General features: G+C 33.0%; 4 protein-coding genes across 4 annotated transcripts; 2 read left to right on the top strand and 2 right to left on the bottom strand.

The window, feature by feature from the left end:
* Window positions 1-2,328: 2,328 nt before the first annotated feature.
* Window positions 2,329-8,775, bottom strand: MONOS_8866 (uncharacterized protein; the record flags this gene model as incomplete). Its single annotated transcript, XM_067879313.1, has 2 exons — window positions 2,329-6,134; window positions 6,318-8,775. 2 exons carry the CDS (start codon window positions 8,773-8,775, stop codon window positions 2,728-2,730), a joined length of 5,865 nt encoding a protein of 1,954 aa, XP_067722675.1. The 3' UTR covers window positions 2,329-2,727.
* A 2,531-nt stretch (window positions 8,776-11,306) lies between these two features.
* On the top strand, window positions 11,307-12,263 carry MONOS_8867 (putative DDE superfamily endonuclease; the record flags this gene model as incomplete). The annotated part of the gene is made up of 1 exon (XM_067879314.1): window positions 11,307-12,263. One exon carries the CDS (start codon window positions 11,307-11,309, stop codon window positions 12,261-12,263), a length of 957 nt encoding a protein of 318 aa, XP_067722674.1.
* A 5,453-nt stretch (window positions 12,264-17,716) lies between these two features.
* MONOS_8868 (uncharacterized protein) lies at window positions 17,717-18,355 on the top strand (the record flags this gene model as incomplete). Its single annotated transcript, XM_067879315.1, has 2 exons — window positions 17,717-17,786; window positions 17,856-18,355. 2 exons carry the CDS (start codon window positions 17,717-17,719, stop codon window positions 18,353-18,355), a joined length of 570 nt encoding a protein of 189 aa, XP_067722673.1.
* A 2,682-nt stretch (window positions 18,356-21,037) lies between these two features.
* Window positions 21,038-22,107, bottom strand: MONOS_8869 (uncharacterized protein; the record flags this gene model as incomplete). Its single annotated transcript, XM_067879316.1, has 2 exons — window positions 21,038-21,814; window positions 21,877-22,107. 2 exons carry the CDS (start codon window positions 22,105-22,107, stop codon window positions 21,038-21,040), a joined length of 1,008 nt encoding a protein of 335 aa, XP_067722672.1.

The following is a 22,107-nucleotide window of genomic DNA, read 5'->3' as shown; positions in this document are numbered from 1 at the left end:
TCGAAAACAGAAAGAAAGAAACTTTAATACCCATTATTGAGAATTTCGTAAAAAAAGCAGACAACAATTTATTCTGACGAGTGGCGTGCGTATTCCTGTTTGAATTCTTTGGGTTTTAAACATTCAACAGTTTGCCATAAGTATCGGTTCAAAGATAAAACAACATCTGCTTGCACAAATATTATTGAAGGGCTTTGGAATCAATTAAGAAGGTTTTTACCACGTACGAGCACAAGGCAATAATTAAAAGATAACTATTTTGCAAGTTTAATGACCGAAAAAAACAAACCTTTGCATTTCCATGAGTATGTTTGAATGATTCATGATTTTGAACATGCAAAGGAGTTCGAAAAACAAAAGGAGCAAATAGAGATTTTGTCGATGAAAACACAGAGAATGAAAGCGATATAACTCTAATAGCTGAAGGATCATCGGACAAGGATCCAGGAGCAGGTGATTGCAGTGATGCTTCTGAATACACTGATAATTGAGTTTTTTAATATTTTTTTCACATTTACAAAATATCACAAGAATTCACTCAACATTCTCATTTATTTTCTTTAATAGCATAGAAATTGTCAATGAAGCTTTTTGAGCACATGCAAAAAATTTTCTATTTTTAAAAACAGGGATACATATCTTCTGCTCTTACCTATATTTTTTAAGTTTCTATGGAGTGAAAATAGAAAAACATCAATTTTTAATACTAAAATGAATTCATTTTTTTTTTGAAAAACTTTTATAAAAGAAATATGAATTCAAAATGAATGAATTTATATAATGAAACATCGTCATTTTTCAAATGTTGATAAACAAAATGTTCTGATGAGGTATCAATTAAGAGAATTTTAACCACAAAACACAAGTTATTCATTCCACAAATCAAATAAATGTTCATTTTCGAAATTGAATTATTCTTTTTCGAAATCGAATTTGTTAATTACGAAATTGAATTATGAATTTTCGATTTTGAATTATTAATTCAGAAATCGAATTATTTTTTTTCAAATTTGAATTATTTTTGGTGTAATTGGAGTAAATACAAAAATGATGATGTGCACAAAAAAACAAAAGATCAATAAAGTTCATATGTCCAAAACAACGAAACAGTCACATTTGCAAATGTTTTTGAAAATCCTTTTTTTTATGTGGTGATTTTAATTTTCATCATTTTCGATTATTTTTTGATACTATTTTATCGTCTTCATATCTGTAATTGTGTATTTTATTCATAAAGCTGGGTCAGTTTTTAATGAGCACACAGTTTTTTCTTTGATCAAAATTTTTTTCCCCCAAATATATGTTATCCTTTTTGTAATGGTGTTAATGTTTTGTTTTCAAATAAAGTAAAAAAAATTACATTTTTTGATCAAATTTCAGATTCATTTCAAGAAATATCGCTGAAATGGAATCTATTTTTCGATAATGCCATTATTATCATTCTGGTGAAGTTTCGCAAGAGGGAACAGAAATTTGATCAAGAAACGCAAATTTTTTTCATTTGAAAATTTAACATTTGCGACATTTCAAAAAGAATAACACATATTGGGGGAAAAAATCTTTGATCAAAGAAAAAACTGGATTCTAATAGAAATCTGACACAATATTGTTAAAAAAGAAGAACATCTGCCGAAGATTTGTGATCGAAAAAGCTTGAGAAATAAGATTGTCTGATTCAAGAATTTTGATGAACTTGTAAAAAATATTAGAAATACACAGTTATCTTCAGGTCGAAAAGGATTTTTTATTATCATTGGAAGTGATCGACAATTAACATTTCTTCATTTGACAAATGAAATAATTCACTTCAAAAATAAATAAGAGACTGTTTTCCATAAAAAAAATAATAGCTTTCTTTGATGAAGAAAATATTTGTTTGTCGGAAAAGAAATTAATCTGTTTTTTATCATTATCATTGGAAACAATACTTTATCAACCAGTCCGGATGATGATTAAACACAGGTCTTTTTTTTTTTCAAAAGCAAAAAAAGAAATTTTTGGTTTCATTTTTTAAAGTTTTGTTAATTTGAATGTGTGGGACATGAGAAAAATAGGTTCAAAAACGTTAAATAATTTTTTGAGCTTTTTTTATTTTCGCGAAGGATAAAGGAGAAGATTGTGTAAAATAATAAGAGAAAACAAAAGTTTGATTGTTCTATCTTCAACTCTCACAAATGATTTGTCAAAGTCATGCATTTCATGAAAAATCTATTTATTTGACTGATATTATTGTGAATATCTTTTCATACCATAAATGAATTGTCTTTGTTGATTTTTGATTGATAAGCAATTGCATTTTAAAATAAATAATTGAAGCTTTCAAATTTGTTTTTTTTTTTTTTTTTTTTTTAATTTTTTTTAATTTTTTATTTATTTGTGAGTGTAAATGTTAAACTATTCTTGTTAAGAAGTTTCCTTATTTTGGATCCGTTTAAAAAAATGAATCAGGAAGATATTCAATAACATCATTCAGTTAACAATGCAACATTTATGCTTATTATTGACATAAATATATTGCGAAAAAATACATATTTTTCATTTATGACAAAGACATTTCTAAAATTTCACATTTTTATGAATGATAGATGAATGAGGAATAATCTTTGTAATAACCGAAAATTTCTCAAATAAAAATTAGACACGTAAACAAAAGCAATTAAATAAAATTAAATCAAACAAATTGAAATAAAAACTAAGTTTCATGCAATTAATAAAAAAATATCGATATTATTGTTTAAATTCTGCTTTCTTATGTGCAGCAAATATCATTGCATATGATCTCTTCAACTTTTCCTGTTCGGCTGCAAGTTGCTCCGCAGTTCGACTTTTTGAAGCTGTATTCGAAGAAGTATTAGAAGAAGAAGAAGAAAAGAGAGAAGAGGAAGAAGAGGAGGAAGAAGAAGAAGTAGAATAAGATTGCCTCAGCGAATCAGCAAACTGCTTGTGTTGCTTTTTTGGGTTGAGCGTGATTTCCAGTGAAGATTCCATGTGAATAACTGATTCTTCATTTTCTTTCTTCGCATTCTGCAAAACAGGCTTTTGAAGTTGATTTGTTCGCCCTTCGCTTTCTTTTCTTCCGTTTCCGCTGTTTTGTTTGAAATCCTCATGAATTGCATGTTTTTGAGGTGTTTTTGACACATTTACGCTTTCTGGAATTTTTCCGAATGTTTTTGAAATATCTCCGAGAGACAAATAATCCGCTTTACGTTCGTTTGGCTTTGCCGGCAACTTCGTTTTGCTTTCCCTTTCTTCTGTTTTGTCCTCAGATTTCTTCGATTTTAGCGCTCTTTCTGCGAATATTGCCCTCAAAGAACCAGAAGCAGCACCCGACTTCTGCTTTTCTTGCTCTTTTTTCTGTGTTTCTATCTCATTCGGCTGCTTCCCTCGAAAAGGCGAAGCCGCTCGGCCCATCTGCCGCGCCGGAGAATTAGCTCTGGGCATAATTTTGACATGTTTCGGAGAAATTATCTCGTCGTCTCGGAGAATTGCGGGTGTGAAAGTGCATATTTCTCTTATTTCTTCCTCTTTTTCTTGCTGTTTTTTCGCCAGTTCCTCTTTCCGCTGCTTTGCGTCGCTGAAAAGCCGCTCAAAAAGAGCGGGCGAAGGGCTTCTTCGTTGGTTTTGCTGAGAAATTTGCTGATTTTTTGAATGAGAATTGTCTGAAGTCGTATTTTTGGTTGATATTTGACGAGTTTTTGGATAAAGTTGAGGTGTTTGAGAAGAAATGACATGTTTGTCGGTTGTTTTGGTGTTTTGTGATGTGGGTTGATTTGACATGAAATGAAGAGACGAATTAGAAACAGAAGAAACAGAAGAAATTGAAGAAATAGAAGAAAGAGAAGAAAGAGAAGAAGAAGAAGAAGTGGAAGAAGTGGAAGAAGAAGTTGAAAATGATGGCATTTCATTTTGTTTGTCATTTTGAGTGAAATGTGTCCTCAAGCGAGGTTCATTTGACAGCAACGGAGATGAAGCAGAAGAATTCTGAGCTGCGGAATTTATTTCGCGTCCACCTTCATCGCAGGAATAAATCACTTCACTTTGAGGATGTTTTCCACTTCCTAAATAGGAATCACTGCGCGAAATATGGTTGAACACTTTTTTTGGCTTGGGTCTTTGAAGAGGATGAGTGTTATTTGCAGCTCTGTTGACTGTTGAAGAAGAAGGAGGAGGAGAAAGAGGCGGATGCGGAATAAATTGCATTTTGCTTGGAGAGGAAGAAGGGGAAAGAGGGGAAAGAGGGGAAGAAGAAGAAGAAGAAGAAGAAGAAGAAGAAGATAAAGTTTCAATTGTTTTTGGATCATATGAATCCAAATTATCAACACCCCTTTCATCCTCTCCCTCTTCCTCTTCCTCTTTCTTCATTTCTTCATTGAAACTTAAACTTGCCATTTTTTCTTCATTTCCTGCCTCTTTCTTTCCTTTTCCTTCAATTTTCTCTTTCTTTTCCTTCTTTTTATTGATTCCCTTCTTCTCCTTCGTTTTCACCCAAAATTCGAGTTTTTCCTGTTTTTTCGTTGGGTTTTCTTCGAAAAGAGGAGAACGGAGCCAAATTTGAGGAATATGGGAAGAAAGAATTTTGTTGAGGCAACGAATGAAACAATGGAAGGAAAGAGGAAGAAAGAAGGAAGAAGAAGAAGAGGAAGAGGAAGAGGAAGAGGAAGAAGAAGAAGAAGAAGAGGAGGAGGAGGAGGAGGAAGAAGAAGAAGAGGAAGAGGAAGAGGAAGAGGAAGAGGAAGAAGAAGACGACGATGATGATAAAATATTGAAATGTTGATTTTTCTTCTCCTTCTCCTTCTCTTTCTCATTTTTCCCTGAATTTCTTAGCGAAGACGAAAACGAGTGAAAAGTCGACGAAAAAAGCTGACTCGAAAATTGCTCGTTTTTGTGGGCGAATGACGAAACGCAGTAGATTTCGTTCAAAAGAATTGAAATTTCTTTCATTTGCTTCGCATTTTCCGGCTTAATTTGCTTAAAATGCGATGGCAAAAACGATGTTGCTGTTGGAAGTTGTGTCAATTTCATCGTTTGACTTCGGATTTTTCGTTGAAAACTTTGAGATTTTTGGAAATTATTCGAAAACTTCGAATTTTTCCAATTTTGACATGCTTGTTTGTTTGACATGCTTGATGTTTTTGACGTTTTTGACACGTTTTGCATGTTCTGCGCTTCCTGTTTAGGCATACAACTTGTCAAAATATCACTCACAATCAGAAGAAGGCCCCGAATAACAGCAGAGTCCAGCAAAAGCAGCGAAAATGGGTCAAAATCCATCAAATTGACAGAAAGAAAAGACGATTTCTTGTCAAAATTTTCAAAATTTTGAGAAAAATTCGAAGTTTTTGAAGAATTTGTGTGATTTTGTGGTTTGAAAGGATAAAATTCATCAGAAAAGGAAGAAGAAAGAAGAGTTTCTTCTTCTCTTTCCTCTTTTTCTTCTTCTTCTTCTCTTTCATTTTCTTCTCTTGGTGTGTTCAATTCATTCAAACTTTCAGTTTCTGTAGAAAAATCGCTCAAAATCGAATAATTGCTCATTTCTTCTTCTTCTTCTCTTTCTTCTTCTTCTTCTTCTTTCTCCTTCTCTTTCCCTCTTTCTAATTTTTTCTTTCTCTCTTTCTCTTTCTTTTTCTCTTTCTTTTCTTCTTCTTCTTCTTCTTTCACCTTCTTCAAATTAACCTCAATCGAATTTTGATCAATCAAAAATGATTTTTTGTAATTTTCTTCTTCTTCTTCTTCTTCTTCTTCTTCTTCTTCTTTCTCTTTCTCTCTTTCTCTTTCTCTTTCTTTTCCTTCTTCTTCTTCTCTTTCTCTTCTTCTTCTTCTCTTTCTTCTTCTTCTCCCTTCTTCACACGCCAACCACAACACACTCCACATTTCTCTTATCCTCTTCTTCTTCTTTCTTCTTTCTCCTCTTTCTCTCTCTTTCCTTCCTTCTTCTGCCTCTTCTTCTGCTTTGCCTTCTCTTTCTTCTTCTCTTTCGCTTAATTCTTGCTTTTCCGCCTCAATTTCGGCTTTTTCTTTCTTTTGCTTTTCTTTCCATTGCAAATATCGATTTATTTCTTCTTCTTCTTCTTCTTCTTCTTCTTCATAAAATTCTTCTTCTCTTTCTTCTTCTATTTCTCCGTATTTCTCCGAAACTTCTTCTTCTCTTTCTCTCTCTTTCTCTTTCTCTCTCATTTCCCTCTCAAAATTCGCTTTTTTCAGTCTTTTCAACCTTTCCACCTCTTTTTCGTATCTTTCTCTTCTTCTCTTCTCTTTTTTCTTCTCTTTTTCTTTTTCTTTTTCAATTTTTTTCTGTTTTTTCTCTGAAATTTTCGCACTTTCAATGAAAAGTCGGTCAAAAACATTCAAAGAAGAAGGAGAAAGAGAAGAAGAAGAAGAAGAAGAAGCAGAAGAAGAAGTTTCGGAGAAATACGGAGAAATAGAAGGAGAAGGAGAAGGAGAAACATATTTTTCCGACTGTGAAATTGGAGTTGGGTTGATTGAGATTCGCAAATGTCTTTTTGGCGTTTTTATTTCTTTTAATTCAACTTTATTTTCATTTTCTTCTTTTTCTTTTTCTTCTTCTTCTTCTTCTCTTTCTCTCTCTCCTTCTCTTTCTTCTTCTTTTTCCTTTTCTTCTTCTTCTTCTTCTTCTTCTTCTTCTCTCTTCTTCATTTCTTCTCTTTCTCTTTCTCTTTCTCTTTCTCTCTTCTCTCTAAGAATTCTGTCTGTCTCTTTGCTAATAACTGGATGAAATGTCAATTCTTTCTCGTTTTCCTTCGTCTTTTTCGCTTCTTCGGCTGCTAACCATTCCGCTTGTGTGTTTATATCGTGAAAATACAACCGGAGAATTAGCGGCGACGGAGAAATTTCTTTTTTATTCTGGGTTTCCCACTTCTTTTTCATTTCTTCTTTCTTTTTGTCTTTCTTTTCATCATTTTCATTCTTATTTTTATTTTCTCCTTTAAAATTCCCCGTTTCGCCTTGTTTTTTGGAATTATTTTTGCCGGCAAAATTAAACCCAACATTATCATCATCTTCATCTTCTTTTCTCAAAGCCAGCATTTTTGCTAATTGCTTCTTCTCTTCGATTTCTTTCAGTCTTCGCTGAGTGAAAAGAGGTGTCAGCTTCAAAAGAGAAAGATCATCTTGAAAATCTTCTTCTTCTTTTTCTTCTTCTTCTTTTCTTCTTCTTTCTTCTTCTTCTTCTTCCTCTTTTCCTCTTCCCTTTCTTCCTCTTCTTCCTTTTTCTCCTTCTTTTCCTTTTTTCGCTGCTAAAACCTTCTTCTCCTTCTCCTTCTCTTTTTCCCTCTCTTTTTCCTTCTCCTTCTCCTTCTTCTCCTTCTCCTTCTCTATCCATCTTATCATTTCTTCTTCGTCTCTGATTCTCTTTCTTTCTGCCAATTCTTCCGATTTTTCGTTTCGAAACACATTTTTTCTTTCTTCTTCTTCTTTTCTCTTCTTTTCTTCTTCTTCTTCTTCTCTTTTGCCCCTCAAAATTGCCATTTCGACCATCCTTTTCTGTTTGTCGTCGCATAAACGCTGAAAAACAGCTGGAATTTCATTTGGTTGATTGGAAGAGGAAGAAGAAGAAGAATTTAAATGAGAAGAAGGAGAAGGAGAAGAAGAAGAAGAAGAAAGAGAAGAAGAAGCATAGAAATAAATCGAATTTTCATTTGTGTATGGAGGAAAACGAGGAATATTCGAAGCGAAATAAAAAGACGGTTTTTGCAAATTTTTCATTGTTTTTTCGGTTTTTTCTGTTTTTTCCTGTTTTTTCTGTTGAATTTTGTGGATTGTCGAATGTTTGTTGATGGCACTTGGAGATGAAGAGTATAAACGAGATGAAATCTGAGGTGAAGAAGAGGAGGAAGAGGAGGAGGAGGAGGAAGAAGAAGAAGAGGAAGAAGAAGAAGATGATGATGATGATGATGACGACGACGACGATGACGATGACGACGAAGGATGAAGTGGTTGATTAGAATGTTCGTCTCTTATAAAATAGTTTTTTTTGTTGTCTCTTTCTCTTTCTTCTTCTCTTCCTTCTCCCTCTCTTCCTCTCTCTCCTCCTTCTTCTCCTTCTTCTCCTCTTCCTCTTCCTCCTTGTCTTTCTTCTCTTCTTCCTTCTCTTTCTCCTCCCCCTCCCTCTCCCCCTCTCCCTCCCAACGCGTTCTCCACCACCTCTTTAATCCGCCTCCCTTTCTCCTCACTCAAAAAATGCCTCTCGCAAAACGCCTTCACGTCCTCTTCCAAACAGTCCCCTTCAAAAACACGAAAAGAAGCTGGCCCGCTCGGCAGCGAAACACTCACTTCAAAGAGAAGTTCTGCTTTTAATTCTGCTTTTGCCTCTGCTTTTGCTTCTTTTGCTTCTTCTTCTTCTTCTTCTTTCTCTTTCTCTTTCCCTCTTTCTAATTTTTTCTTTCTCTCTTTCTCTTTCTCTTTCTCTTTCTCTTTCTTTTCTTCTTCTTCTTCTTCTTTTGCTTTTTCATCTTTTTCAACTTTTTCTGCTTCTTCTTCTTGTTGTTGTTTAAATTCTGCTTCTTTTGCGTCTTCTAAAAATTCCTTTTTAAATTCTTCTTCTGTTGAATCGTCGCTAAACTCACTCTCTTCTTCCTCTTCCTCTTCCTCATCCTCATCCTCTTCCTCTTCCTCTTCCTCTTCCTCCTCATCATTATCTTCATTTTCTTTGTTGTTATCTTTCTTTTCATCGTCGTTATTCTTTCTGTTGTCATCTCCATTTCCATCTCCACTGCTCGATTCTTGATCACCTTCCTTTCTCTGATCTCCTCCATTCATTTCATCACCTCCTCTTTTTTCTTCAGAACTTTTTCCTCCCACTTTTTGGTTTTCAGCTCGTTCACTCTTTTGATATTCATTTTCAATTTTTTCTTCTTCTTGGCAAATGAACTGTTCGTTTTTGCTGTTTGATTCTGAAAAAATCTTGTTGCAGTTTTGAATTCTCTGGTTCGAAAAAAAATATTTTTTTTTGTTTGTTTGTAAAAGCATTGATTGAATAAATCGGAAAAAAAATTAAATTTCATTTGAAATAAGTAAAAATTCATTCAGCATTTCGATTATTAAATTAAACAGCAAAGTTAATTTTCCAGCAAACACTTAATTGCTGATTAGATAATAAATTAAGATTTTGATTCAACGCTCTCTGAAATTCACATTTTTGTAAGACGTATTTCACTTTAACATGCATAATCGATAAAGTGAAAAGATGTACGAAAGATAAATGAATATCTACAAAGAGATTAACAACAAAATGCACACTGATGTTTATGGCAAACTTCTCTTTCAAATAAAAAGTGTCAATTTGACAGAATATGAGGAAAATGAAAAGTGTTTTAAATAATTTAAAATTTTATGACAAAAAATGATTTTGATAATCGAGTCTTGTATTTTTAAATGTTTGATCAAAATACCCATATAAAAAATTTATTCGATAATGATAATTGGGGCGAAATATTTTGCTTTATGAATTCTGTTCCATTCTTTTCTTTCAAATATTTTTCTCAATTTTTAAAATTCTTCAATAATTATTTTCATTGTTTAGGTTGATTTATGATGAAGTGATTGTTGAAAAAATTTGGTACAATTCTTAGTTTTTTTCATATTGATAAAAATTTTACTCCAATTCTTACAACTTTTGCACAAAAGCGAGGTTATCAAAGGAAATTAGATTTAACCTTTGCGATCACTAACTTTGAATTTGATAATTGGGTGATTATTTTTGAATTCATATTTTTTCATTCAAAAATTTCTGTTAATGAATTCCATTTTAACATTAATTGTCAAAATTTTTTTGAAAAGTTCCATTCGTTTAATTTTCAAAAAATAAAAAATTTCATATTTCTATCAAATTTCTGTTCCCACTCACCAAATTTTGCTGTCATTGAAACAAATCCTTGATAACGTTATTGAATCCGTTTTGGTGTGGTTTCGTGGGTGAAAACAGAAATTTGATCGAAATATTAAATTTTTCATTTTTTGAAAATTAAACAAATGGAACTTTTCAAAAAAATTTAGACAATTACAGTTTGTGCAAAAAATACCGGACATCGCAAAAAAATACCGGACAAGATCAATATCTCAATAACCGCAAGAAGAAAAGTTCTGTTTATTTTCATCATCAAATATCTCATCAATACAAACTTATTTGCTGTGCAAAACAATCAAAATAGCTTCATTTGTGCTCAGAAAAAATTATTATTAAAATTTCGGAAAAATTCAAAATCCTATTTCTCCGAGTTTTAAAGATAATATTTTTCTGAGCACTAATGAAGCTATTTTGAAAGTTTTGTATATCATATTAGTTTGTATTGACGAGATGTTATTTGAGGAAAATCATCAGAATTTCTCTTTTTGCGGTTATTGAGATATTGATCTTGTCCGGTATTTTTTGCACAAACTGTAATATTTACTGATGAGTGAAAAGTTTCACTGAAGACATTTTAATCTTTATTTTAGCTGATTCACTTATTCTGAAAACAGTTGTGATAAATAAAGCATTCGAATTCAAAAGTTTTTCCCAATGATAAACTGATTTTGAAAATACAAAACATCGAAAAAAGTCATGATTTCAAAAATAATCACCCAATTAAATTTTTTATGAAAATGGAAATGATTCATATTATCACTTCAAAATAAAAATTCTTTTTGAAAAATTTAATGAAGTTTGGATAAGAAATGTCAAATTGATTAAATAATTTATAATAAAGTGTATTTTTTTAAAAAAATATATTCCCCTGTTTATTAGAACTGACTTGCTTTCATTTGAATATTTTTTCAATCGTGAATTAATAAAAAAGAATAATTGTTAACAATCATTTCTACAATATGCATATTAAATTTCCAGTGAAATAGAAAGCTGAAGGAAGCAATGAAAACATTGCGTTGCAGGAAATATTGTTCATGATTGGAAAGGATTGCACACATTGTGAATGACAATGCAGTCAGACTGGTTGATGGAGTCAAATACGGTGGAATAAGCAAGAAGTCATTGGAACACGCTGTTTAAGCAATAAAAAACGGCAGGCCTATTGCAAAAGTTGTGTGCGCATCAATAATTAGCTGTCAAAAAGAAAAGCAATTCTTAGAAGAAGTTACAATAGAATCTCGATCAGGGACAAGCCTCACATTACGAAAAGCGCGCGATCTTGTTTGCAACTGATATTTTAATTTAATATTAATTTGTATTTCGATGGAAATTTATATGTACGATGAGGAAGATGTGGAAGAAAAAGACAGTGATTTTGAAGACCACTTTCAATTTCAAAAATCATCATCCATAATTGAATTCGTTGCCACCGAAGAAAGTTGATATGAATTTATTAGCTGAATCTCGAAAGAATGATCTGAATTTGTGGAACAACGAATTGCATGTACTGTCCGATGAAAACAATTATTCCAAAGAATTAATCTTTAACGTCGATAATTCTTCACTTCGAATTCCAACTTCCACACGTGGTGTTGTTGCTTATCCTGCAGATGAGCGAGCTGGATTCAAAAAGACTGCCGAAAGGATGCAGAATGCCACTCTCGTTGCTGGAATCGCTGCTGATGGCTTCTCGCTTCCGTCTGTCGTGCTGTGGAAGAGCGCAAATCTTCCGAAAGAACTGGAAACGCAATTAACACTATCGCTTGACATCTGGCCAAACACAAATAGCTGGATGGACATAACAGCATTCAAAAAATATGTTTTAACAGTCCTGCTGCCGGATATCATTGACAGAAGAAAACGTATCTTGAAGGAATCTCATCGTTTCCTTCTTCTCCTGGATTCACACTCATCACGTGCAGATCCAACGGTATGGAGACAGTTCAAGGAAGCCGAAATAGACGTAGTCACCTTCGTTCCACACACCACACACATATCGCAGCGGCTGGACAGAGGCGTATTTGCAGTGTTGAAGTCAGAGCTTTCAAACAATTACAGCTCTCCATCATCCACCTCCTCATCTTCAAAAAGAACAGCTGTTGCAGATGTGTTGCCACAAGCCCTTCACACAGCATTCATCCCATCGGTGATCAAAAAAGCCTTCATAAACAGCGGAGTCCTCAGCAATGGATCTGGATCAGTTCTAATGAAGCTTCCTCAGTCTTCTCATTACTCCATTCCTTCTTACCCACACTGTTTCGACTTCTTCGGAAAAGAAATAACAAAAGAAAAGCTTCTTGATGAATGGGATGAATATAATGAAAAACACAAGATGAAAATTGAAGAAATTGAAGAAAAAGAAAAGGAAATTGAAAAAGAACAATTGCCTTTGGAGAAATAAATGAAAAGAACATTTTGTGAATTAATGAACAATGACGATGAAACATCTGAAGAATTTTACTAATTCAAAAGTGATAATGGAAAAAGAAAAGTGAAAAGAATAATTGATTTGAATTTTGTATTTTTTTGACATGTTTTGAACTTTTTTCATTCCAAAAAATATTTGGTTACAATAAAGAAAAAAGATCCGAAAAAGAGATGACCCTGACTTTTTTCATTGGTTGTTCCACTTCAAGGTTATCAAAAACAAAAGGATATTTAAAAATCTTATGCAAACAGTTTTCAATTTTGTGAAATGCTCAAAAAGAAAAGCAAGCAATTCCACAAAATATCATCATCCAAAGTTGATTGATTCATTTCCTCCAAAACAGCACCAATGGCCCCATTTTTTAACAAACAATCAATTTTCACATTTCTCTTTTCAGCAGCACATCTAAGTATATCGAAGCATCTATTGCGAATATCTTTGTGATTGCCCCTTGATGCTCGAAACACTTGAACAATGCTCCCTAAAAACCCAGCAAGTTCTTCGTTCCACAATTTGCACGAGGTAAAGTAAACTTCAATATTATAGAGCCATCTCCTGATTATATGCACTTCTGTTCTTCCATTTTCTTCTTCTTTTCTCTTCCAGTCAATGCATCTTGTCAGTTCTTCGATTTCTCTTCTCGCTTCTCTCACAAAATGCATTTCATTCACAATCACTTCTTCCGAGCTTTCTTCGTTGTGAAATCTTTTTATCAAAAACTGCCAAGCTGATTGGAAGGCAAGCTGAGTGATGCTGTGAAGTTCTCGATGATATTCGATGATTTCTTTGATTTCATTCAAATACAGTTCTCTTTTCATTTCCTATGCAAAAAAGGAGGAAAATACAATTCAACAATATCAAAATGGGAAAAATGTTCTCAAACCCGATATCCGATTTTGCCCAAAGCCAGTAAAGCTATTTCCACTTCTATTTGAGTCTCTTTGTTTCTCTCTTTCATCAAGGCAACTTTCAGAAGGCAAGGAACAGCAATTGAAAGTAATTCATATGAACACCTGTAGCTTAGCAAAGCATAACATTCACAAAGATCAGTCAAATGCTTTTCTTCTTCTTTCTTCTAACATTCGTCAATTATCATTTTCTCGAATCTTTTGTTCAATGAAGAATACCAAAAACCAAAAGCCCACATATCTTTCAAAAAGATGCAATATCCAAGGTGTTTCAGCAAATAAAAAGCATTTTCAATTTTCATTACCCCTTCTTTAATCATTTCGTCCATTTCATCGAACAGTTCTTTTGTGAAAACTGATTTGAATTCTTCTTCATTCATTTCATTAATCATTTCATTCATTTCCTTGATTTTCTGCACTTGTTCCTCCTCATCGCACTCTTCAAGTCCATCAAACAACGCTTCAAAATTATGAAGAAAGAAAGAAATGCAATTCCCAAAAATTTAAATGCAGCAACGGATGCAAACCAGTGAACTTTTCAGTGATGCTCATTTCCTTCGATTTTTTGCAAAACGCACCATTCGGAAGATATCAACATTTTTATCAATCCAAATGAAAAGAATAATCGAGGCAGAGAAATAATGACAAATATAATATTTTCAAAACTATCAGGGAAATGCCTTTCCTCAAACCACTCTTTTTTTTGCAAGAACTTTTGGCAAAAAATTGCAGAGAAAAAGAACACTTAATCCTTGTTGGTTTGTTGTTATGGATTCTTTGATCAGACTCTTATCTTTGAACACGAATGATGATTTTTTTGCCCAAGACGAGAGTTTGATTATTAGTATATCTTTTGGAATGTGGGATGTTTTTTTGCTTGGTGGTGGTTCGAGACAGTGACGGCTCTGAATTGATTTTGGAATTGAGAGAGATGATTTTATAAAAAAATCATGGAAGGAAATGCAGCAATTCGGTTGTTGAATGAAAATATTAAAATGTTTTTATATTTTCACCATTCTTGATCTATTTTTTGATGTTTCCATCTGTGGACTTTTCAGAGCCCAAAAATCTGATTAATAACATAAATGTTCATTCCTTTGTTTTGCTGAGCTTTACATGATAAGCGAGTTGGATGGTGAGAAACGACCATCAGATTGGAATTACATATTTTTTGTTTTCAACTTGAACAGTGGATGAAAAACAAATCCGATTTCAAAGCAATTGGTCTTGAAAAAAAAAGAATGCAAACAATTGGACAGCATTTGGAAAGAAAAGATTTTTTTCGATTTAAAAGTGGATGGCAATATCTTAAGCAGGATATTTGTGAGGGGAAAAAAGGATGATGGTGAAAGGAGCACTGGGAAACAATGGAAATGGAGATTGAAAGCATCAGTGATTGGACAATTCTCTGCATTTGCGATGGGAAGAGCATGTGCATTTTTGTGAGGAATTTTTGTAAACAATGCAAAACTAATTTTTATGAACATTTTTTAATCTTTTTTCCATAACAAACAACAACTTTTTTCTGTTGAGCGCTATTCTCAGAGACAATCCATTTCAAGCAGCATTTTTGCAGATTATGTGATTTTTTCTCACTCTTTTTTGAAATATTCATTGACGATATTTTTGTTTGGCAGATGGGAAGAACAATTGTTTCGTGAAAGGGAATTGTTGGACAAAAAGGCTGAATGCAATCGCTATCATATTTTAGTGTTGCAACATGGAGTGAGTTTGCCAAATTTTTTGTTGTTTATTGGGATTCAGATAACGTGTTTGATGTTAAGTTAAGTTTCTTATTTCCCTTTTTTGTTCAATTCGATTGATTGGATTGTCCATTTTTTTATTAAATGAAGAGGTACTTCTTATTTCCAACCACTCAACAATGCAATTTTTCCACTTTTGACTCACCACCTGGAATGAAAGCCAACTATTTCTTTTTCATCATATTCAGTTCTTTCGCTCATTACTTTTTCCTTATGCAACGTGGTCAAATGAAAGACCATTTGTTCACAACGAGACTTCTTCCTCGCCTTTGCCATTCATCTTCCAGTGAAGAGTTCTTGTGACTCATTTCATTTCATTTGCGACAAACATCTTCTTCTTCCACATTTCTGTTGAATTTTGGCAATTGATGCACTTCATCAAGCCAAACAGTTTGCACACGATCAGACAACACACAATCATCTTCAATGATGTTTCTTGTTTCCTCGAAGAAACAGGTTCATTCCTTTCATCTGAGCATCCTCAAAGAATGAAAGTGCAAAATCAACTGAACCAAGCCATCGATGAGTCATGATCAGTCAACAATCGATGGCCATATTTCAGACAGAATGGAACAAAACCCTGTCTCAAGAGCACACAAAATGGATGAGTTGTTGGATGTTGAATGTTCGATTGCTCATTGAAAAGAGGAAAGACAAATTTGATGATGAGATGAACAATGTGGAATGTTTGCATTGAAGAAAAGAGGAGAATGGGATGTCGAATAAATGGAGATGGTTGTTATGAATGAGTCAAAGAGAAAGAGAGGAATTTTGAGATGAAGGCAGAAACGAGCTGAGAAAGATGGAAGAAAAATTAGAGAATGTTTTGAATGAAGGAATTTATTCGAAAAAAATGTCATATTTGCACTTTGTTCAGACAGATTGACACAGGCTTCAATATCAACATTTTCTACCTCTTCTTTTGCATCACTGTCTTCATCAAACAAAGCATAAGGATTATGATCAAAGTGTTTTCTTCTTTTTCTGAAATTTGGGGGAGCGATGTTATTCTTTCCAAAATCTTTAAATGGGATTTTATCCTTCTGTTTGAAAGGAAATATCGAAGAAGAAAGAAAAAAGGCAAAGGAAGTCCTTTTCTGTTTCTTCTCATTCATTCAAACCGAACATAAAAAAACGGATGAAATTCATATTTCTTTTCTCCTTCTTCATCAACAACAATTGTTTCGAAAGGTTCTTCTTTTTCTTTTTCTTCTTCTTCTCCAACTTCTTTGGAGGATCCAATGAGGAAGGCAACAGAATCCTGATAACAAATCGACCAATTGGCTTCAAGAAATACAAGTGAAGAAAGAAGAAGTGATGAGGAAGATTGTATGGAAAGGAGAGGAAGAAAATGAAAGAAGTTGATGATGAGGAGAAATCCTTCAGACAATCACCATCAATATAAACAGAATTCAAAAAACTCATCATTAAAAACTTCTTTCTTTTGCTTCGCCCAAAGCATGTTCAACTTTCGTTCAATCATCACTGAAGCAGCTGTTGTTGTTGATCGTGTCTTTTCAGCACGTTCGGCAACTGCAAAAGAGGATGATGATTTGATAAGAGATTTTCTTTGCAGAGAAACCAATGGAGAAGATGAAACATACTGAAAGTGTCAGATGAGAAATGAGTGAAAAGACAGGTATTTTTATTGATGACTGTTCTGTGAACTGACAAAAAGGAGAGAAAAATGAGGAATTCAAAAAGGATTGTCCATTCATTCTCATCAGCCATTGAAGTCCAATGATGAATTTTCGATTTGCTCCAAAGAAGAGAAAAGTGTGTGCAAAAGTTAGTATTCGTGCAATGAATCCGAATTTCCTTCCGCTCTCTTCATTCTTTTGGCTGAGCAGCAGAATTCTCTGATTCATTTCTTCTGTGCTTTGATGAACAATTGAAGGTATTGTTGAATTGTTGTGCTTCCTGAATGCTTCTCATGGAACAGCTGCATTCACGACATTTCTCATCTGATCTCCATTCAATCCAAGTCATATGGATTTCTGATTTCCCAAAGTGTTTGATGAAAACAAAAGAAAAAGGTGTTTTTCATTCATTGAAGCTGTTCCACCAATCATTTGTCCTGCCATCCATAATGTTGGAGATGACCTTCAAGAATTTTCATTATTTGCTCATTTCACTTCAAAACCATTTTGCCATGTTCTTCTGCTGTTTGACTGATTTTCGAATTGAATCGACAATTCCTTTTTTATTTTTCAACTTTTTTCCCCTTCATAAATCCGATGATTCATATTGAATGAAAACTGAAAATTGAAAAACAAGAAAATAATCAAATAGAATTCATTGAGAATGCAAGCATCTGTTTTCATTATTTTCATTCTGAGCATTGTTTGTCAACAGTCGAAAAAGAATTTTCTTTTATGAAATGTGATTGCTTTATTTCTTTTTCTTTTCTGACAATAAACATATCTGCGTGATTAAAATATCCAATTTCATTCCAATAAAAAACAAACTCAATTCACAAAATGTGAAAGATAATCGAAATCTATTTCTTCATCTGAAATATCTTTTGGTTAGATCAAAAAGATTCAAAAATTTTCCATTTCTTGCTTCATACAGCCAATCGTTGAGGTTTCTTCGCAATTTCTTTTGCAATTCATTTTATATAACAAAAACAAAACAGTTTGTGTTGCGATCATTAAAATTTTGCAAGATAATCAACGATGTTTGTATTTGTGTTTTATTTTGTTATTTGCCAAGCTTTGCACCTCTTTTTGAATATTTTTTTGCAAAAAACAGAATGAGTTTGCCAAATGCTGATAAATGTGAAAAAGTAGTTCAGGCTCTGAACAGAACAGAACAGTTTTCAAGTTTGCCATTTTATTTGGATAAAACAATTTTGAACAAAAATTTTTGTTTTTATTGAATAACCCTTGCAGAATTGTTCGATGAGCTTGAACGTTGCAGAGAAGTTGAACAGAAACAGAAAATTGAAGAGTTGAATGGATTGATTAATGAAATGGATGAAGAAGAATTTCTAACAGTTTTCACAATAGAACTGTTCGATACAATCTACAGAATGATTGAGAAAAAGACATTGTCATTGGAAAGTGCAACCTTGTTGTTGAAGCATGTTGGATACAACAAAGAGCTGAAAATGATTGACTTAGGATCTTTTGATTATTCATTATTGAGCGAAAGAATGAAAGAGATGATAATTGATGAAAATGAGAAGAAGAAAGAAGAAATGAATGAAAAGCGTCTGATTGACCTTTGTGAATGCTATTTGTTGTTGAACAGATGGCCTTCATCTGAAATGGATTCAATCTATGTACCTTGCCTTCTGAAAGTTGCATTGAAGAAAGACGAGACCGAAGAAGCTCAGAAGGAAGTTGAAATGGCGTTGCTGGCTTTGGGCAATATCGGATATTGGGTTTGAGAACATTTTTCCATTTTGATATTGTTGAATTGTATTTTCTTCCTTTTTTTCATAGGAAATGAAAAGAGAACTGTATTTGAATGAAATCAAAGAAATCATCGAATATCATCGAGAACTTCACAGCATCACTCAGCTTGCCTTCCAATCAGCTTGGCAGTTTTTGATAAAAAGATTTCACAACGAAGAAAGCTCGGAAGAAGTGATTGTGAATGAAATGCATTTTGTGAGAGAAGCAAGAGGAGAATTGGAAGAGTTGACGAGATGTGTGGATTGGAAGAGAAATGAAGAGGGAAAAGGAGTCATTGAATCGAAAGAAGAGTTTGTAATCAGGAGATGGTTCTTTGTTATTGATTTTTACTTTTTCTCATGCACGATGTGGAACGAAGAACTTATTGGACTTATCAGCAGCATTGTTCAAGTATTTCAAGCATCAAGAGATAATTACCCAGATCTGAGCCGTAAATGCATTAATTCATTAAGAAGAGCAGTTGAAAATGAATGTGTGAAAATTGATCCTTTTGCAAGGGAAGGAATCATAGTTCTGTTTTCAGAAGAAATGAAGCAATCAACTTTGGATGATAAAATTATGTCTTATTGCTTGTATTTCTTTTTGAATATTTCAGAAAGACTGAAAGAAAAGACGGATGGAGAAACAGACGAAACTGAACGAAAAGAGTTGAAAAGAAAGATATTAGAAAGGATGGAAGAAGAAGGATACGAAGATGTCATGGCAAGCTTTCACAAAGTATTTGGTTTTCAAAATAGAAAATGTGGTAATGAATTATCGTTGAATATTTCTGATTATTTTGTGAATATTTAACCAAATTCTTTTCAATGAAAACTGTAACTCTGAAAATATATTCTCTTTTCTTTTTTATTCATATCACAGTTGGGGAAAAAAAATTATTATTGATTGATATTTTTCTTTTCTTTTTCAAAAAAGAAAAAAAAATGAAAAAATATGATATTCTTTTCTTTTTAATAAGTTCCATCAAGAATCTTCGTTGAATTGATTATTGCCATCCACCTTCTTCAACAGGATTCATTTTTATTCCAATGTGTTCAATTGTTCAGTTTTTGCCTTTTGAAGCCACTGGTCTCCTTTGCCTATTCTCTTTCTGATTAAATTTTCAATGAAAAAGAGAAGATGTTGGAGAAGAATACAAAAGAAATGAAGAAAGAAATATTTGCTGAAGAAACCAGTCAAAAATGTTGAAATTGCAGAATTATGCAGCAAACAAATTGATGAAGGGGAAGAAATGCTTCAATGAGATTTGCAAAAATCTTATCAAAAGAATTCATCAAAAATGAATTCTTTCTCTCTTTTATTCACCTGCTTGTCCATTCTTCCAATCAGCATCAAAAGCTCTCCCAATTTTTTCACTTGATTTTAGTCAGAAAAGAATATCTTCTGATGATTCTCTTCAGTCCTTCGGTCATCATTTGCAATTCTTCCTTCTTCATTTGAACATTTCTTCGTTCCATTCTCAAAACACTTTCATTCAAATGATCTTCTCAAAATAAGAACAGCAGAGTTCTTTCTTTCTTTCTTTCTTTTGTCTTTTGTTGCTGTTCCACTTCATTTTGAATGAGTGGACAAACAAAACAAGTATTTTTTCACAAAAACTTCAAATGCCTGAGTTTGTGGCCATTCTGTGAAACGATGAAAAAGAAATAGATACCATTTTGGAGTTACAAATACAAACACAAAAGCATCAATTTTTGAGTTAAAATATAAATATGTCTCTCTTTTTCTCAAACATTTACATCGTCATCAGATTATTCATCACAAAATCCAACAAAAATTATCAACTGAAAAAGGCTGCAAACGGTTGTTTGCGGATAAAAGGAATGATCAAAAAAGAAAAAACAAGCACAGTGAATATCAAAATGTGAAGAATCTCATTTCTTCAAAGATTAACTGAACAATCAGAAGCAGATAACACAGATAAAAATATTTTTGTTTTTTAGCAAAAAACGCTCAAAGTTTTGTCAGATCATAAATCAATGAAAAAAGAAAAGAAAAGGTGAAAAAAAAAGAAAGAAACAAAAAAGAAAGAAATGTTTGCTTAAGAGACCTGTAATCAACTTCATATGTTCAAAATATAACAGAAATAAATCTGACGACAAAGAAGAAAAAGAAGAAAAAGAATGAAAATCTTATTCAAAAACTGCTTGGCTGAAACAAGTCAATCTCAATTGAATTCTATCTCTGTTTTTCTTTCTCTTTTGCTCAGAAATCTTCATTTGAAATTCATTCAATTTTTGTTTCATTGCCCTTCACTTCCATTCCATCCATCATCCGAAAGTGACTCAACCCCAATTCATCTGAGTTGTGTGTCGTCTTCTTTGTCGAAACGAATGAAGAAGAAGAAGAAGAAGAAGAAGAAGAAAAGGAAGATCCTAATTGATGAAATGAAGACGGGTGCTGTGTGAGTGAAGTCGAAGTGGAAGATGAGAATGAGAAGATTGAATGAAATGAATGAAGAGCACGCAATTTTTGTTGAATATTCTTCGTGTGCAACTGAAAATGTTGATTCTATGCGAATTTTTTTCATTTTCTCTTTTCTTATCTTTTCATATTTGTTTTTTCACATGCTCGTTTTCTTTCGTCTTTCTTTTTCATATTTTCTTCTTTTCTGAGTTGAGATGAAATGAATGGAAATGTGTTGAACATTCGCTTCACAGACTCCAAAGATAATCTGATGAGTATTTTGACAGTGGTAAAAATTTTGACTTATCTGCCAAATCAGGAAGAATTGCATGAAAGCTCGTCATGACATCTTCGTATCCTTCTTCTTCTTTCCATTCAAACATCTTTCTTTTGATCGACTTTCTTTTCGCTTCTTCCTTTTCATCATCCTCTTTTTCTTTCAGTCTTTCTGAAATGCTCAAAAAAAAATACAAGCAATCAGACATATTTTTATCATCCAAAGTTGATTGCTTCATTTCCTCCAAATAGAGACCAACAGCTCCACTTTTCAACAAGTCATCAATTTTCACTTTTCTCTTTTCTACTGCTCTTCTTAATGAATAAAGGCATCGACACCTTGCATCTGGGTAATTATCTCTTGATGCTTGAAATACCTGAACAATGCTGCTGATAAGTCCAATAAGTTCTTCGTTCCATAATTTGCATGAATAAAAGTAAAGATTAATTAAAAAGAACCATCTCTCGAAAGCAAGCACTTCCTTTGCTTCATTTTCTCCTTTTCCATCTTCTTTTCTATTCCGGCCCACACTCTTTGACAGATCTTCCAGTTCTCTTGCTGCCTCTTTCGAAAAATGAAGTTCATTCACTATCACTTCTTCCAAGCTTTTGTCTTGGAATAATTGATGAATCAAAAACTGCCAAGCAGACTGATAGGCGAGTCGTGTCAGATTCTGATGCTCCTGGTGATATTTGATGATTTCTTTGATTTCTTTGATCTCATTCAAATACAGTTCTCTTTTCATTTCCTATGCAAAAAAGGAAAAAAACACAATTCATCAATATCAAAATGGGAAAAATGTTTTCAAACCCAAAGTCCAATATTACCCAAAGCCAGTAACGACATTTCAACTTCTTTTTGAGCTTCTTCGGTCTCGTCTTTCTTCGAGGCAACTTTCAGAAGGCAAGGCACAATGATTGAAAGAACTTCATCAAAAATGTCATCTTCTCCCAGCAAAGCATAACATTCACAGAGATCTGTAAGAATTTTTTCGTTCATTTCTTCTTTCTTCTTATTTTCATCAATTATCATCTCTTTCAT

The sequence above is a fragment of the Monocercomonoides exilis genome (assembly GCF_001643675.1).
Source record: "Monocercomonoides exilis strain PA203 chromosome Unknown scaffold40-978991, whole genome shotgun sequence".
In the NCBI taxonomy this organism is placed as follows: domain Eukaryota; phylum Preaxostyla; order Oxymonadida; family Polymastigidae; genus Monocercomonoides; species Monocercomonoides exilis.
Note: the sequence above shows the minus strand (reverse complement) of the source record. Positions and strands in the feature narration are given on the sequence as shown.